This window comes from Nelumbo nucifera, chromosome 4, assembly GCF_055504915.1.
Source record: "Nelumbo nucifera cultivar China Antique chromosome 4, China Antique-T2T, whole genome shotgun sequence".
Lineage (NCBI taxonomy): Eukaryota > Viridiplantae > Streptophyta > Magnoliopsida > Proteales > Nelumbonaceae > Nelumbo > Nelumbo nucifera.
In genome coordinates, this window is record NC_142652.1 from 3,033,298 (window position 1) to 3,048,566 (window position 15,269).

General features: G+C 35.1%; 1 protein-coding gene across 7 annotated transcripts; it reads left to right on the forward strand.

The window, feature by feature from the left end:
- The first annotated feature begins 325 nt into the window (after positions 1–325).
- Positions 326–12,358, forward strand: LOC104591838 (protein NEOXANTHIN-DEFICIENT 1). 7 transcript variants are annotated; one of them, XM_088903623.1, is made up of 13 exons: positions 326–571; positions 775–867; positions 5,476–5,762; positions 7,158–7,226; positions 7,350–7,433; positions 7,534–7,597; positions 7,930–7,976; positions 8,619–8,673; positions 8,800–8,838; positions 9,591–9,759; positions 10,720–10,780; positions 10,865–10,921; positions 11,669–12,358. In XM_088903623.1, the coding sequence occupies exons 4-13, from the start codon at positions 7,162–7,164 to the stop codon at positions 11,928–11,930; spliced, it is 903 nt and encodes a 300-aa protein (XP_088759749.1). In that variant the 5' UTR covers positions 326–571; positions 775–867; positions 5,476–5,762; positions 7,158–7,161; the 3' UTR covers positions 11,931–12,358. The 7 variants fall into 7 exon arrangements, with proteins under 7 accessions (XP_088759749.1, XP_088759748.1, XP_088759746.1 ...); XM_088903622.1 differs by having other exon boundaries at positions 802–867; XM_088903620.1 differs by having other exon boundaries at positions 802–5,762.
- The last annotated feature ends 2,911 nt before the right edge of the window (positions 12,359–15,269 follow it).

The window sequence follows — 15,269 nt, forward strand, 5'->3', positions numbered from 1 at the left end:
CAAAAGTGGAATGAAAAATGTTTGGTTTCACCAATTCCCTCCTGACGTAACGTTACACTACCACTAACCTGTTGGCGAATGAAAATGAAGTGGCAACTGGCAACTAGAAATAAAAGCAGAGATGAACAGAGAACAGAAGACGTTTGGAAACGTGGCTGGATGTGGATCGCAGAATAATTAACCGGAGAGGATCGTCACTCCTCATTGGAATTGGGAAACCAGAAAGCAGAGAAAAACAACAGTAGAGCAAACGAAAACCGCGGCGTGTGAATGTTATTATATTCCATTGGCGCCAAATCATGTTTATGGATAAATTCATGCCACGCAATCCCCAGTACAATGTACTTAGGCATATCAAGCTTTGAGTTGAGCCTTCGTTTCGTTGTCGCTGTATGTACATCCTCTTTCAAATGCACACACACACACACTCATACATCCTCCAGTCTCTCTCCGGCTCACTACTTACCTCAACCAAACAAGCTCACATAGTCACATATATTCTTCGGACCCAGAAACAATGTCTTCTGTTCTGGATTTTTATCTTTGGTGCCTGCTAAGAGCTTCAATTTCGGTTAGCTTTTCGGTCCCGTTTTTTTATTTGTACTATTTACATTAATACTTCATTTATTCCCCAACCCTCTGTTCTCTTTTATTTACCATTAAAAATATTAGGGTTCTTCTTCTTCTGGTTCTCTTTTATATATTCTGTTTTAGGTTTCGCAAATTTGATTGCTTCATTGCTATATTGAACGAGTTACATACTTTTATTGGTAGACTTTGTTGTTACTCATCTTTTCTCAGCTGTTCTTCTCTCGTTTGGACTATTTGCTATATTTGAGTTTTTGGGAAGCTCTACTTTTCAATGAGGTAAGAGGAAGTATTTGATTGAGTAGTTCTGAATTCTCCAAAGCTGTAGATAATGATAGATGATTTATATAAGATAAAGTCTTAGTATTCTGATCAAACAATTAGAAAAAAAAAAATCTTCCTTCAAAATACCATGTTTATCTTTCCTTTTTTTCCTTTACATGCGAAGTAACCCATGTCTATCATCAATAAATTTAACCAAGTTTGCAAAAAGTTCCTTTTCTTGTTTCATATATGTAATTCGTGTGTTTTTAGTGTTTTCTATTAAAAAATTTATGAGAACACAATAATAGGTTTGGGTGTTTCCCTGGACCCAAATTTTGAATTTTGTTGAGTTCCTTTTTTCACTTTGTCTTTATATCTTCAGGCTCATAGGATCTGTTTGGTTGCAAAGATAATATATTAAAAAATGAAAAAAAAACTACAAGAAAATAAAAAGGAAAAGAAAAGAGAATAAAATGTTTATTTATTTTCTTACCAAAATTTGATTGATAAGAAAAAATAAATATTTTTTAAGTGTGACAGTTAGTGGGCTTCCACCTATTTGCATCCTGCACATAATTTTGTTGCATTTTCAGATAGTTTTACAAGGAACAATATTAACTATTATTTTGGTTGTATTTGGTTGGATACGATATATGTATTTTGCAAAAAATATTACTTTTTAATGATTGGTTCTTTGTAAAATATTAAAATAAGCAAAATATTATCTAAAACTAGGGTGGGAATGGCTTTAAAAGGACTTTCCCCTGTGAGTAATTTTACTTAGAGTACTCTTGGCTCTATTTTTAAGAGTTCTACTATGTAAATGTTTCCTTGAATAACTAATCCAATAAGACTTCGGCCTTAAAGTAATCCTAAGGCTGTGTTTGGATTGAATGAAAGAGTAGGGAAAGGAAGGGAAAGGTAGGGAAACTATTACAAACCTTGTATATGTTTTCCTACCTTTCCCTACTTTTTCCTTCAAACCAAAACATAGCCTTGAAGTTAGGAGTAGTTCAATCCATGATCCCCTTGTTTTTAAGTTCCAATCAAACATTAGAAAATGTAACCAAAATATTTTTTTTATGAGAAGTTATTTTCCCTTACAAATGTTTTATCTAAATGCATAGAAAACTTTTGGAGTAAAAAAAGCTTGTTGTAGGTCTCACACTTTTTTAGGCCAACCAAATGATTGTTTTGCATTATTTTTGAGAAGATTTTGAAAATTGCTCTCATTCCTTCTCACTTTTAGGGGTGTTATGTAGGATGGATGAAATTTTGGGTGATGTGGATTCATCTACACTATAGTGATGGTTTAGAGTTGTTTTAACATTGATAAAATTTAATAAAAAACAAATAAGAAATTAGTACAACTATTTTTGTAATAACCTTAAGAATTAAAAAAAAAATGTTACACTTGAAATTAATTTTAAACTTTTGACGTTATTTTAAAATAATAAAAATTATTAAAAATGAGCCATCCACGTCCATGCCATGGCGTGAACCAATCCATGAAAAACATCAATGGCGGAAAAATTCAATATATTCAGTTTTGGTCCACAATATAGTGTGGACTGAAATGTTCCACAACTCCAACAAACAACTTCTAAGGTGTGGTCCCTTTCTAACTATGCCATCCATGCCAATTTCCACATAGCTAAACACTGCCTTAGGTGATGTTTGGTATTGGCTTCCGTTAATTTGAAAAATGTTTGTACTTGATTTATCTTCAAAACTGAGAAAAAGCAGTTGATAAATGTTTTTCTATTGCTTTTTGACCGTTAGACACCATTAGATGTCATTAGGCGCCATATAAATATAATAGTAAATAAACACTTTGGTATTGGGAAAACACTAAAATGAAGTTTCCCCCAACAGTTGTCTTACACAAATCAAGAGTTCGAGACAAACATTTATTTGATAAACAGGCCTACTACATAGCATATTGGGACAAACTCTCACATGGCGATGAATTGGCAACCTGGACCCAAAGTGAACCAGAATTTGCCATACCAGACACCATCTTAGATAAGCCTCTTGACCACAAGGAGGCAATCAAGTAAAGTGAGCGAGACCCAAATTTTTTTTCCCCTTCTCATTTCTTCCCTTCCATTTGTTTTTTTGTTCTTAAGACCCGGTCTGTTTGTAGTGCAATTTCATTTGCATTAATGCATAAAGTAAAAAGTATGGGAGTAGAAATTCTGTTTTATTTTTGCTTTAGACTTTTCTTTTTATTTTGTTTGTTTGCATTACAGACCAAGTAAAATAAAACCCAAAGTAGTATGAAACCGAAGGTAAAAGTGAACCAGAATTTGCATTTTTCTCTTGCACTATAGCAAATGAGTTAAAGAAAATGGCATTTGCATCGGAATTAGGACTTGTAAATTTGCTCTGTCTTAGGTTCTTGCTTACACCTATCAGTTGACATGCTAGGGTGAACAAAAGCGAATCAATAAACTAATTTTAGAAGCCTACCTCTAGGGGTTATCATTTAGAAAATCTTCATGGAAAAAAAAAAAACCAGTTGTACCTCTGCATATCCACTGTAAAAGTTATACTGCTCTAGTATATTAGCTGTTGTACGTAGTTAGGGTCTTGGAAATGTGAGAGAATAGGTGGTTTGTAAAATCTTTCCCTCCTCCAAATCAAATCCCTTGCTCTATTAATCTTAATATTTCAATGCATACATCTTACTCGGAGTTATAGAAAAAAATTTAAACTTATTCAGACAGTTAAACACATTACTCTCCATTCAATTGTAGCTAGTGGCAATTTTAGCAAGTATGGATATAACCAATGTTTTTGAACTGTTATTGGAAGGTCGAACCGTTCGACCCGAAAATCACCCAGGCAATTGGTTCCGTTTTATTTTAAATTCGGTTTTTAGCCAAAAAAATGTTGAATTAGTCAATGATTCATTGGCTTTGGTGGTCGAACCAGTGACCCGTTCAACGATTTTAGCCATTTTTTATTTTATTTTTTTTGTCAGAACGGACTCTCCATTCGAACTGGGCAGTCAAACTGTTGATCTAGAAACCAGTGGCCAAAACAGTTCTGGTATTGGGTGGGTTTTTAAAACTTTGGATATAACATTTATAGTATGTAATTTTGATATATTGATTTGAATGGTGCACTTGTAATTTGTAAATATATGGGAAAAATAAATCATCTTTTTCATATGAAATGTGTGCTACACAAATGATATGGATATTCAAGAGGCAAGGGATACATTTTGGAACTGAACCATTCATGAGCTTTCCGGGTATTATATTCATGCCACAGACGTGTTTGTTAAGTATATTATATATATTGTTGGCTGCAGTTCCTAGCTTCCTGCCTTTATGTATGTGAGCAATGAGATTAGTTCCGTGGATGCTTATGTTACTATATTTCCCTTTGATTTTAGCTATATATTTAGGTTATGTTTGATTTGAAGGTTTCCCTAACTTTCCTTTCCTGCCCTACTTTTTCCTTCAAACCAAACATAGCTTTAGGGTTTGGTCAGTTTGTAGTTGAATCAGAATTGGAATGGGAATGATTTATTTTCATAATTTGTTTGATTTAGAGAGAAATCAAATAAAAATTAGAATCAACTAGAATGAGATTTCATTCCCAAAAGAAGAAGAGGGAATGATCATTGGAGAAATACCATTCCATCAAGAATGTAAATGAGAGTCCGATTCCACCCAACCAAATAATTTGAATCAAAATGACTCATTCCGATACCATTCCAAATCAAGCGGGCGCTTATTAATTTCATTTGACCAGACTGAACTTTTGATTTGATTTTCCTTATAATTTTTTCCTGATTGTATGCCATAGTCTGTTCAATGCACGCGCATTAAAATGCTTTGTCTTAACATTTTAATATGCGTAAAGGTAGATATGAAGGAGATGGTCACCTTAAGAAGATCTGTACAACATGGGCTCAGATGAAGTAACGACAAAAAAATAAATATGGGCCTAATTGAGTTCACATCTGCCTAACCTTTTAATGATGGATCAATTCCCGGCCCATTGATGAGTAAACTAATGTATGCGTCGAACTATATTATTAGAAGAAGAAGAAACAAATCTCTAACAACCACTAACAAATAAACAAACAGGAATTATTGACCAACTCACGTACGTTCTTTTCTCTTTCATGTAAATCTTTGCTTTGCTTTGGCACATAAAATGCAAAGGATTGCCATCCATGATCCATGGACCATGGAGCCTCTCCCTACAAATTTCTTCAATAACCTGAGCCTGATCATTGGCTAAGAATGCCACACACGTTGTTCAATGAGAGGCCCATTTTATCACAAGCATAAATTAATAAAAGCGCAGGAGAGGCCCATTATATTATATCATTGTCAGAGAGACACGTGGTAGGTGGGTAACAGTTTTTTTTTTTTTTTAATTTTTGGTAAAGGATAAAACAATCAAAGTTATTATTCCATGTGACGGGTTATGGTTTATTACCAAATGGCGGTGCTATGCTAGTCATTCTAGCGTGTCCGGTCCCACCAAACCCATACTGCTTAAATGAGTTGCCAAGTATGCAAAACCTTTTCTTGATGGGTCCCACCAAACCCATACTTACTGCTGAGCTGAGAGCTGAAAAGTTTCGCTCGTTGTATCCAGTATCCACAACACAAGGACCACAAGGGCAGTAAGAAGTAAGAAGCGCGGCGTGTGAGTTTATGTATGGCGCCAATTCACGCTCAAGGATAACAGCACTGCAAGAACTAAGAAGCCTAACATCCTTTCATCATCTGTAGTACTCTTTACACTTGGTCAGCTTTGTGGACGCCTGTCTCTTGAAACACTCGAATTCAAACGTAGATCCACACAACCAGAGAACGCCAGCGAGCTAGCGGCAGAGTCTGTCTGTCTGTCTGTCTGTCTCTCTCCACTGGATTTAGTTTCTGGTACGTTTTCGGTTTTCGAATTCCAGATCGAAATCTTTTTATTTCCATTTCTGGTTTCTTGCATTCTTCTTTTTGTCCTGGATCATTTTTATTGCTGCAACTTTTCAGTTAAGAAACTAGCCCGCCTTCTTCTTGACAGGCTCACTATACATTATGCCTCCCTAGTTGTTATTTTCATGTTCTTGTTGTGTATTATTTGGTTTGGTTAGTTTCAGCTTTTGCCATTTGTTGATTCCCTTTTTGGTGATATCTGTCTCCTTTAGTATTAGTATTATATGAAGTCTGATAGGCTTTTGATTTGGTTCTTGGTGAGGTAAATGGAAACATTTGGACAATTCTGAATTCTTGACGTATCTAGTTGAGAAGTGGAGAACTGATTTAACAGAATAACAGAACTCCTATTTTTTCAAATAACTTGTTGTTTGAAGATGCCCTTGTCTTCTCCCCCTTAGCTCCGTTTGTTTCACATAAGTCGTTTGCCTCTTTTATAACAAAAGTTCTGTTTTCCGTGTCACGTACATCAAACCAAATTAGAAGGGGCAGAAAAATTTTACGCCTATTTTACAGGGAAACACACACAACCTTAAGGAAACTTCATATATGATTATCATAAAATCAGCTATATGCGATGCTTCAATGTAATATAAAGAATCCCTGCCATTGCACAAATAACTTCAATGGCTAATGGATTGTGCAGTTTGTTTTTGGTTTCTTTTAATTTCATGCTAAGCTTTACTTTAAACCATTTAATCATTTATGGTCAATGCCCGGTTTTAACAATCCCATTAGTTTTGGCATTTTTCTATGCCAAAATTATTTACTTTCTTCAATTCCTTTCCAATCTAATTGTAGCACTCTAGTCTTGTTATCATTAGCTCATATTCTATAAGGGTCTTTATGGCTTTTACCTTTTCAGAATTATGGTGGTTACTAAAGCAGTTATGCAGACAAACCAAGCAGAAGGTCCCTGGATGCATCAAGTTGGTATAATGATTAATGCAGATTGACCTACTTATTTGGAAATAACCTCATGGGACCACACCTTATATGCATTCCATGGTAAAATGTGGCGAGAAGAAATTGCCATACTTGTGTTTCATAGGTTTCAAAAATTTCTAGGGTAAACCATAAAGAACCATTTCTGGTGATTGAATATGTTTAAAATTTTACACTACATGTTGCTGATATCTCATTATCCTGTTCATAGATTTATAGGAATGGACTATAATCCTTCTTGGTCCTTGGCATACACTGTAATATTATATGCTTTTTTCAGAAGTTAAATAGGATCATCTGTTGCTTCCTATGGTTAGTCTCCTCCATCATGGAGTTATAGGACTTTAGAGTGTCAGCTCCCTCTTTTTTTTGGTAGTAACTTGTAAAATCCAATATCAGATCCATGGAAGTTCCAGATACAAAAACATCTTCAAGTTATGTGAAACCACCATGGTTATTCAAAGGAAGGTAGAGTTCTGCAACTTTTGGTCTTTCAATGAGAATCCATGGTCTTTTTTATTTAACTTTTCTTCCAGTTCCATTGTTACAGAAATCAAATATTTTATTAAATAATCTGTTTCTGGTTTTCAGTGCCCTGTACCAACTCCATCTTGTGAAAGCAGAGACTGCTCGAGCTTTCATTCCAAAAGACTTTAGATTAGTGGAAGCTTTTGGGTACACATCTGTGTGTGTGTGTGTGTGTTTTGTATGCACCCCATGTTCATGTATAAAAACATATACACAGTGATGGTTATTCTGACTTTTTGTCTTTCAGATATACTCTTGGTGGTTTTTTCCTTGCTCATTATGATGACAGTCCAGCTGGAATCTTTGATGAGGTTAGTGTTAGACACGTTAATGTTAAATTGCTTACACCTAATAGTTGTTTGAGGATGCATGTTAGTATCAAATAACATCACTGGCTGAAAACCATATTTCGTATCTTTCAATTTTCTATTTCATTTAACAGTTGAGGAGTTTGTACTTTTAGATGTTCCATATGCTGTTTGTAGCTCCCCTAGGAATTTGATTGATCATTGACCGTCTATATTAACTGTTTTTATTGTAGTTTTGTTAAGTGAACAATCTGTAGTTATCAGAAAGAGAAAAAAAGAGAATACTCTAAATCCTCTTTTTGTTGGAATTGATGCATTTTTTTGTCCTCTCCCAGCTCGTGGTTATTGCAGGAATTGTATGGAACCCACCAACTTCTTGTGCGTAAGTTCCCTCCAATTTCTTTGGTCCATGTTAAATAAAAAAAGGTGATGTCCTGGAAAACGACAATGAAGGATTGCCATTTCTATTTATAGCAATTAATATCTGAATTATCACATTGGAACTGATTCAGCTACATTGTCCCTATTTTGACAACTCAGGTTGTAAATGAGAGTTCAGAACCATGAATAACAGCTGTATTAACTTGACTTGAGTAGATCAAACATGAATGATGAGTATCATTTAGTTTGTTTCATGAGTCATGTTCATTACTTTTGTTGAAGTTGTTAATTGGGTCTGTTTTTTCCCTTTTACTGAAAGAGTGCCTTTGTTGTGCCATTGCCTTTCTGACTCATGTAAAAGCTCAGTAGACTCATTAAATACTCCTAGGACATCTGACTTTCTAATTGGTAGACCCAAAAGGGAGGTTGACTCAACCAAGTTGCATGTCAATGCATAAATCATGATGCAACATGAGCCAACTTGATTCAGTTAATACCATTCTCTTTTAGATCTCTGATGGAGTGGACTCATTCTGTTCTATTAAAATGGTGACTTGATCACAATGGATCATTAAATCCCTTGAGACTTAGAGATATGAATGGTATTATTGCAAATGAAAAGTGTTAATACCTCTGTGGACAGATGGGCTGCTAGGGTACTTGTTAACAGCCAGGAGGCTTGCTTTCATGGACGAAAGGTGAGGAATTGTGGCAATCTTGAAGCCCATTCCACTTTTTCATCAGGAATTATGGGAATAATTTGCTTGATCTCAAATTATTAGGTTGTGTGGCCTTTCTTCTTGACTTAGCTTGCTTTTATGCAGTGTGTAGGGCTTCCAAGTCAAGTTGCTGGATTTTCAAAGGTAACTGTTGAAAGTACTTCTAGTGGGTAAACATGATATACTTATTTCTTGTTTCTTGCAAAAAAAAAAAAAAAAATGAACCACTATGTTATTTGTGACGTGACGCACTTTGTGATAAATTTGAAAAATTGATTGGGGAAGCCCACAATAGAGATCTCAGAACCCAAATTCATGATTATTGGACATCCTCAACAGCCGATGAACCTCTTTGGGATCTGTAAGTTTTTATATAAAATCCAGAAGTAGTGCATGCTACTGGATGTCTGATTTTTGGCTGCAATATTTGGGTTTGAAATCCGGAACATATGAGTTTCAAATGAATGGCTCTTACAAGCCACCGCCAGGCCTCATGGCAGTGTTAGAGTGCAACTTCCAACTAAAATTTGAACTACATATCTCTATATACAATGACGCACACATGCGTTGGTGTTTGTGTATCATTGGTTAAATCATGGCTATTGCATTATTAACCATGTTTTTATTTTTTATTGTAACCAATTCTTGGACAATGGTTTCATTTTATTGTATTGGATAGGATCATCTAGGAACATCCCTCAATTGGAACCTTAGGGTATGATATTGCTTCGTGCTATCCCTATTAACAATTTGTCCATGCATTGCTACATGCAGCAATTGTAAATTTTAGTGGCCATGCACGATAGCAAGTTAGAAGCCGTACACAATATCAAGTGTTCTGGATCATTCTTATATGTTATCTGTCTCATTGAATCTGATGTTACATTGATAAGCAGAGAACCATGGCAATCTCAGAGAGGTCAAGAAATAAAAAGAATGGTTTCTTAAACATGTTTGGCATGGGTTCTGCTTTCTTTTGTCCAAAGAATCAACTAGACATTCAAGTAATGGAAATCAAAGGTTCTTCTGCAACTGATTTTTGTAATATCAGCCTTCCGACTGCTGGTGAGTTGGTTGAATTTTTTGTTTTGCACTATTCTGTGTATATTCTCATCATGGATATCCTCACAATGAAAGCACACAGTAGATACTGGCTTTAAATTGTAATGGGATTTTACATTTCAGAATATGAATACCCTCACAATGGTTGAAATTATGATAAGATGTCATGTTCTGCACAAAAGTAATGTTTTTAGTTTCTTTTATTTATTTATTTCTTGTTTTTTGGTTTCTAAATTCTAATAATTCATCCATTAATGAAATACAACTCTTCTGAGATCAAAATATGGCTATTCTTGAGCCGTGAACGGAAAGGGTCTAATCTCACCCAGCCAGACACTACTTATAGGAATACTTCTATTATATAAAAATAAAAGGTCTAATATACCCCTACCTAAGTTGAGACACATCTATACATAATAAATAAAAAATGACAAATACACATACATCCCTGGTCTCACAACAATTGCCTAGAATTTTCCTTTTGAAATTTTCTGATTAGCAATGACCGCAAAGCATAAAACTTTCCTTGTTAACATGGATCACATTAGTTCAGCTAATAAACTTGTTTTTGGATATTCACCCTGTATGGTATGTGAGAATAAGCATTAGGTGAAAAGTTGGAGCCAAATCATGCCATGTCCGCTGCATTTGAAATGCTGAAAATAAGTTGCCAGTATACTTGGGATGAACCTGTTTGCCAGTTTTTATTTGATAAATTGAACCTATTTGTCAGTTGGGACCAAAACATGGACCCTGAACAATGGGTTTCTGTCATAATTCATGATCAAGCACCCACTGGTGCATGAATGTTTCTTCACAAAACACCTCATGATATGGGAAGCAAGGACCAAGCAAGCCCTTATTCCTCATCGATTTTAGAAATGTTCTTTTCTTTTCAAAGTATTTTGATTTATCCTCTTTTTCATTTTCTTCCTCTCACGAGCTTGGTGATGGCACCCCCAGAATCGAAATCTGATAATATGTGGATGGGTCCCACTATAAAAATGTCACTTCCAAGTTTTAGGTAATAATTTTCTCTATTGATTGATGTTTAATTGATTCTTACTTCTGAGGACAGATAATTAGTTTTTCTGCTGTAAAATTGCAGTGGCAATACAAAGTATACTCCACACCTTCTCAAGTATTCATGTCAGATCAGCTGCAGGTTTTTCCTTCCTTCAGAGTAGCATGCTTTTGAATTATAATGGTAAAAGATGTGCATAGATATAAACTTTTCTACCTTTTGTAAAATGATCTGACATCTTACTTCCATTTTAACTTAGGCATCCATTAGAATTGGGGTTCAGGCTTGGGTTCTTTTATATTCATTGAATGAGCTTTTGGTGATATAAGAAAAAGTATTAGTTTTGAACCAGTTCAGACCTGATGCAAATTTGACCCTTTTAAGGGCCTAGGCACCTATAAATTGCTGGGAAAATAAATGTTCTGCAAAGGAAAACTGACATACATTTTGGAATGTCAGCTACAGAAAGGAGTTTGGGGGGTATTAAGTTGAACTGTAGAAAGAAGGAAAAAATGGCGAAGGGTGACCACATTAGTTGTATCTTTTTCTTCAAATTGGTCAGTATTGTAATTATCCAATCATTTGACCATTTGGCTCTGTTTTTCTTGCAAAAAAAAAAAAATGTTGATATCTTAATTCTACTTGGGTTGTTTTGGTAGGAAAATAGATACTACTGAAATATCACCAAATTCAAGCGTTAAAATGATGTCTCTTGGTGTGTATGTGAAATTGTCAACAATTTTGTTTCTCCACCTAAAGTGACCTCAGTTCTGATCCTAATTTATAGGCTTTAGCGATTTAACTTCTGGCCCTGGTTTACATATATTTTTAACTTAAAGGTCAAAGTCCTCTTGCTGATCCTGTTTCGTGATTAATGCCTTTGTCTAGGGTGAGACCTGTGGTGCCTGCGAAAGTATCAGGGCCAATTTCTGCAACCGAGAATGACAGGGATATGCCATCCAATAACCTTAGTTTCAATTCTGAACACTCCGAAGTTGCACTGTCAGAAAGTGATGCATGGAATCGTAGCATTTCTGTGTTATTGTCAAAGCCCATAATGGCATTGGAGTTCAATTTTTTGAAAATGCAGGTTGAAGCTCCAACTATAATTTCTTATTGCTCCGAGGATGCTGGGAGGATGTCTTCGTAATGTGTGATACTGTTTCTGGAATCAGCACTGCAGTTTTGGAAGATTGAAATTAGCTCAGTAATTCTCCTTACCTGCATCGAGCCGATGCTTGTCTTTGCAACATTATTCAAGGACTTCTGAGCGGAGATCCCAATCGCATAATTTATCGAAGGAGTAATATGTGGAGAACTCTGGGGCTGCTTTTGTTTATTATCAATCTAAAGGAATGCGGTATTTAAATGATCTAGATTGCCTCAGCTTGGGCTTGGACCTTGGAGGCATGTCTGAGTCGTTAAGCGCCTCAATTGATCAATTGTGCTCGAGCAACAGTTGGGATTTTAATCTGTTAACTACATTTGTAAAGAACCATTTTACAAAATGTTTACTCTGTGCTATTTCATTCTTCGGGAAGCGCTTTAATTTTATTTTATTTATTTATTTTCTTCAAACTTTTTATTTATTTATTTATTTTTGTGTGCTTTTTTGATTTGCACTTTACACAGAGCAGGGCAGGTGGCTCTCCATACCATGCAATTTTGGACGATGTGCAGAGCACTGCTGGCATGGTATCATTGGGAGGGCTTAACTCTTATGCGGTGATGGCTTCACAGGAAGGTTGGGCTCCTCCTGTAAGCCTATTTTTAGTTTTTCAGTGTTTTACTAAATAGGACTTGGGACTTTCCGGGTTTCTTAGCTCATACAATGTGCACAATGTATGAATTATGATGTGAAAGCTCTTTCAAACGGCAACTTAGAAATATAAATAGATTTTGCTCTGTTTTTCTATTTTTTGGGAAGCCTAGTACATTTTAATTTGTTTTGTTAGGTTAAGTGATTACAATAGGTTTAATAAATGTTCAAAAAGATGAGGTTGAAACCTAAGACAAGTGATTACGATGGGATTTTACTCTGATTTAGTCCAACCAATCAAACGGTTGAACGGGACATTCTGATTCTGATTCCAGAGACCCTTATTCCTACCAACCAAATGGACCTAATGTTATCCTCATCCACCTAGATTATTAAGAGATGCACTTACACGGTGTATATCTTACATCTTATTACAATGGGAAAAATCCTCAACATTCCTTTCAAGCACACAAGGATATATCAACTTTATGGATTTGTCAATAAATACCACTAGAATGGCTACTTGTCATCATGGGCAGACACCACATGAATGATTAAGGCGTAGGGAGGAATGGGCCAACTTAAAAGCGTAGAAATAAAAACATGTACCACAAGAGGGAGAAATGGGCTTCAATGGGCTGGGTTGTTGCTACTTGCTACAATAAGTTTAACGCCTACATATACAAGAGTCGCTTTCGATAAGCGATTTTTGGGCTCGTGTAACTCTATTTTTGGCTTTTTACCAAACATGGCTTCACAATGTTTCTTGAGTCATACAACGTCAGAAGCAGCTACCTGGAAACCCTCCCAAATGGGCACTTATAAGCATAAATAGTTTTTTTCTCTGTTTTCTTTTTTGGAAGCCTTATGGATTTTAGGGTAATTACTCCCTTGAACTTTCAGGTTATTACCTTGTAATTCAAGGGTAGTGGCAATTATTCCCCTGAATTTCCAGAGTTACGTGATGGAAGAAGTTAATAGGAGTGGATTTGTGCCGAGCCAATCCAAATATCTGGCTATTAGAGCTTGACTTGCCAAGAAACTATGAGGCTCGAGTTCAAGTTTCATTGTGAGTCAAGCTTACTATAAAATTAAAAAATATGTTCGGTTAGGCTCAAATTGCTCATGAAAAGTTAGATTCATGTTCACCCCTAAAAGTTAATTTATCAAAGTAGTACTCACTTGAGAAACTTCTATAAAATGGAAATTGCAATAAAAAAAAATCAAGAAACTTCTATAAAAACCTAGGCTTGCAACAAACACAACATGCAATTAATATCAACCAAGTTAGTAACAAATGGAAATTGAAAAAAAAAAAACACTAAGAATAGTTGGAAAAGGGTAATTTAGAGATTTAGAAAAACTTGAATTTACATGAGATTTAGAAAAGGTTGAATTTAGCACTAATGGAAGGGTTTTGTCGGAATCTAAAAGTTCAGGATATCTTTGTTGCAAACGAAAGTTCACGAGGGGTAATTGCCACTACCCAAAATACAGGATAATAATCTCTAATTTACCATAGACTTTAATCTGTTACTATTAGGTCAAGTGATTACCATAGGTTTCATCGTCATCATCATCCATGCCTTATTGCCACTACCCCAAAGTACAGGATAATTTACCATAGACTTTAATCTGTTAGGTCAAAGTGATTACCATAGGTTTCATCAGTCATCATCATCCATGCCTTATTTTTAATAAATGCTTAACAAGATGGAGTTGAAAATCTAAGACTAATTTTATCCTGATTTACCTGGATTTTGATGAGGTGCACTTATACAGATTTATCTCTAACATCTTATTACAATAAGTAAAATCTTTAACACTCCCGTCAAGACCACAAGGTTCTATGAACTTTATGAATGTGTCAACGAATACCACTAGAGTGGCTGCTTAGAGGTGTAAACAGATTGAATTCGAATCGGATCAGGCAATATTTTATTAGAAAATTTGATATCTAAATTCGATTCGATATCCGATGGATATTGAAAATTAATATCCGAATTTGAATTCTATTCAATTCAAATTTGATTGATTATTTATTTTAGATAATTAATAAATATATAAAATAAGTATTTTATTGATATAAAGTATAAAAATATATAAATTATTTATATAACTTAATTATTATATATCTAAATTATATAAAATATTTTATATAAGAATTAAATAAGCGACTGAATTCGGATATTTATCGAATCAAATTAGGTCATATCCGAATTCAAATCCGATTAACTACTCGGTATGAATAGGATATCCGAATTTGACCGATTAAATGTTCGAATTATCCGAATTCGATTTGATTATATCAAATATCGAATTCGAAATCGAATTTTCGAATACCGTTTACACCCCTATGGCTGCTTGAGACAAGTATAGGCCATTATGGGCCAACTAAAAACACTACATGGGGTCAAATGATTAAGGGTTAGGGCCTATCTGGGCCAAAATGTCCTTCTGCTTTAACGGGCTGATAATAAAGGTCCTTGATGGGCCAATTTAAAGCGAAGAATAAAAAATAGGTACGGCAAGAAGGAGAAATGGATTTTAATGGGCTGGTTTGTCGCTACAACAACAATTTAACACCAATATAAATTTTAGGGGTTTTTAGTTTTTACCGTCCACTCCATCTCAGATTTCATAATTCGATCGTAGAGCTGATTAGTGTTGGGGGGAGGGGGAGATTCCCCGATTCATGGGGGAGGGTTGTAGGGGGAGGCTGGGAATAAA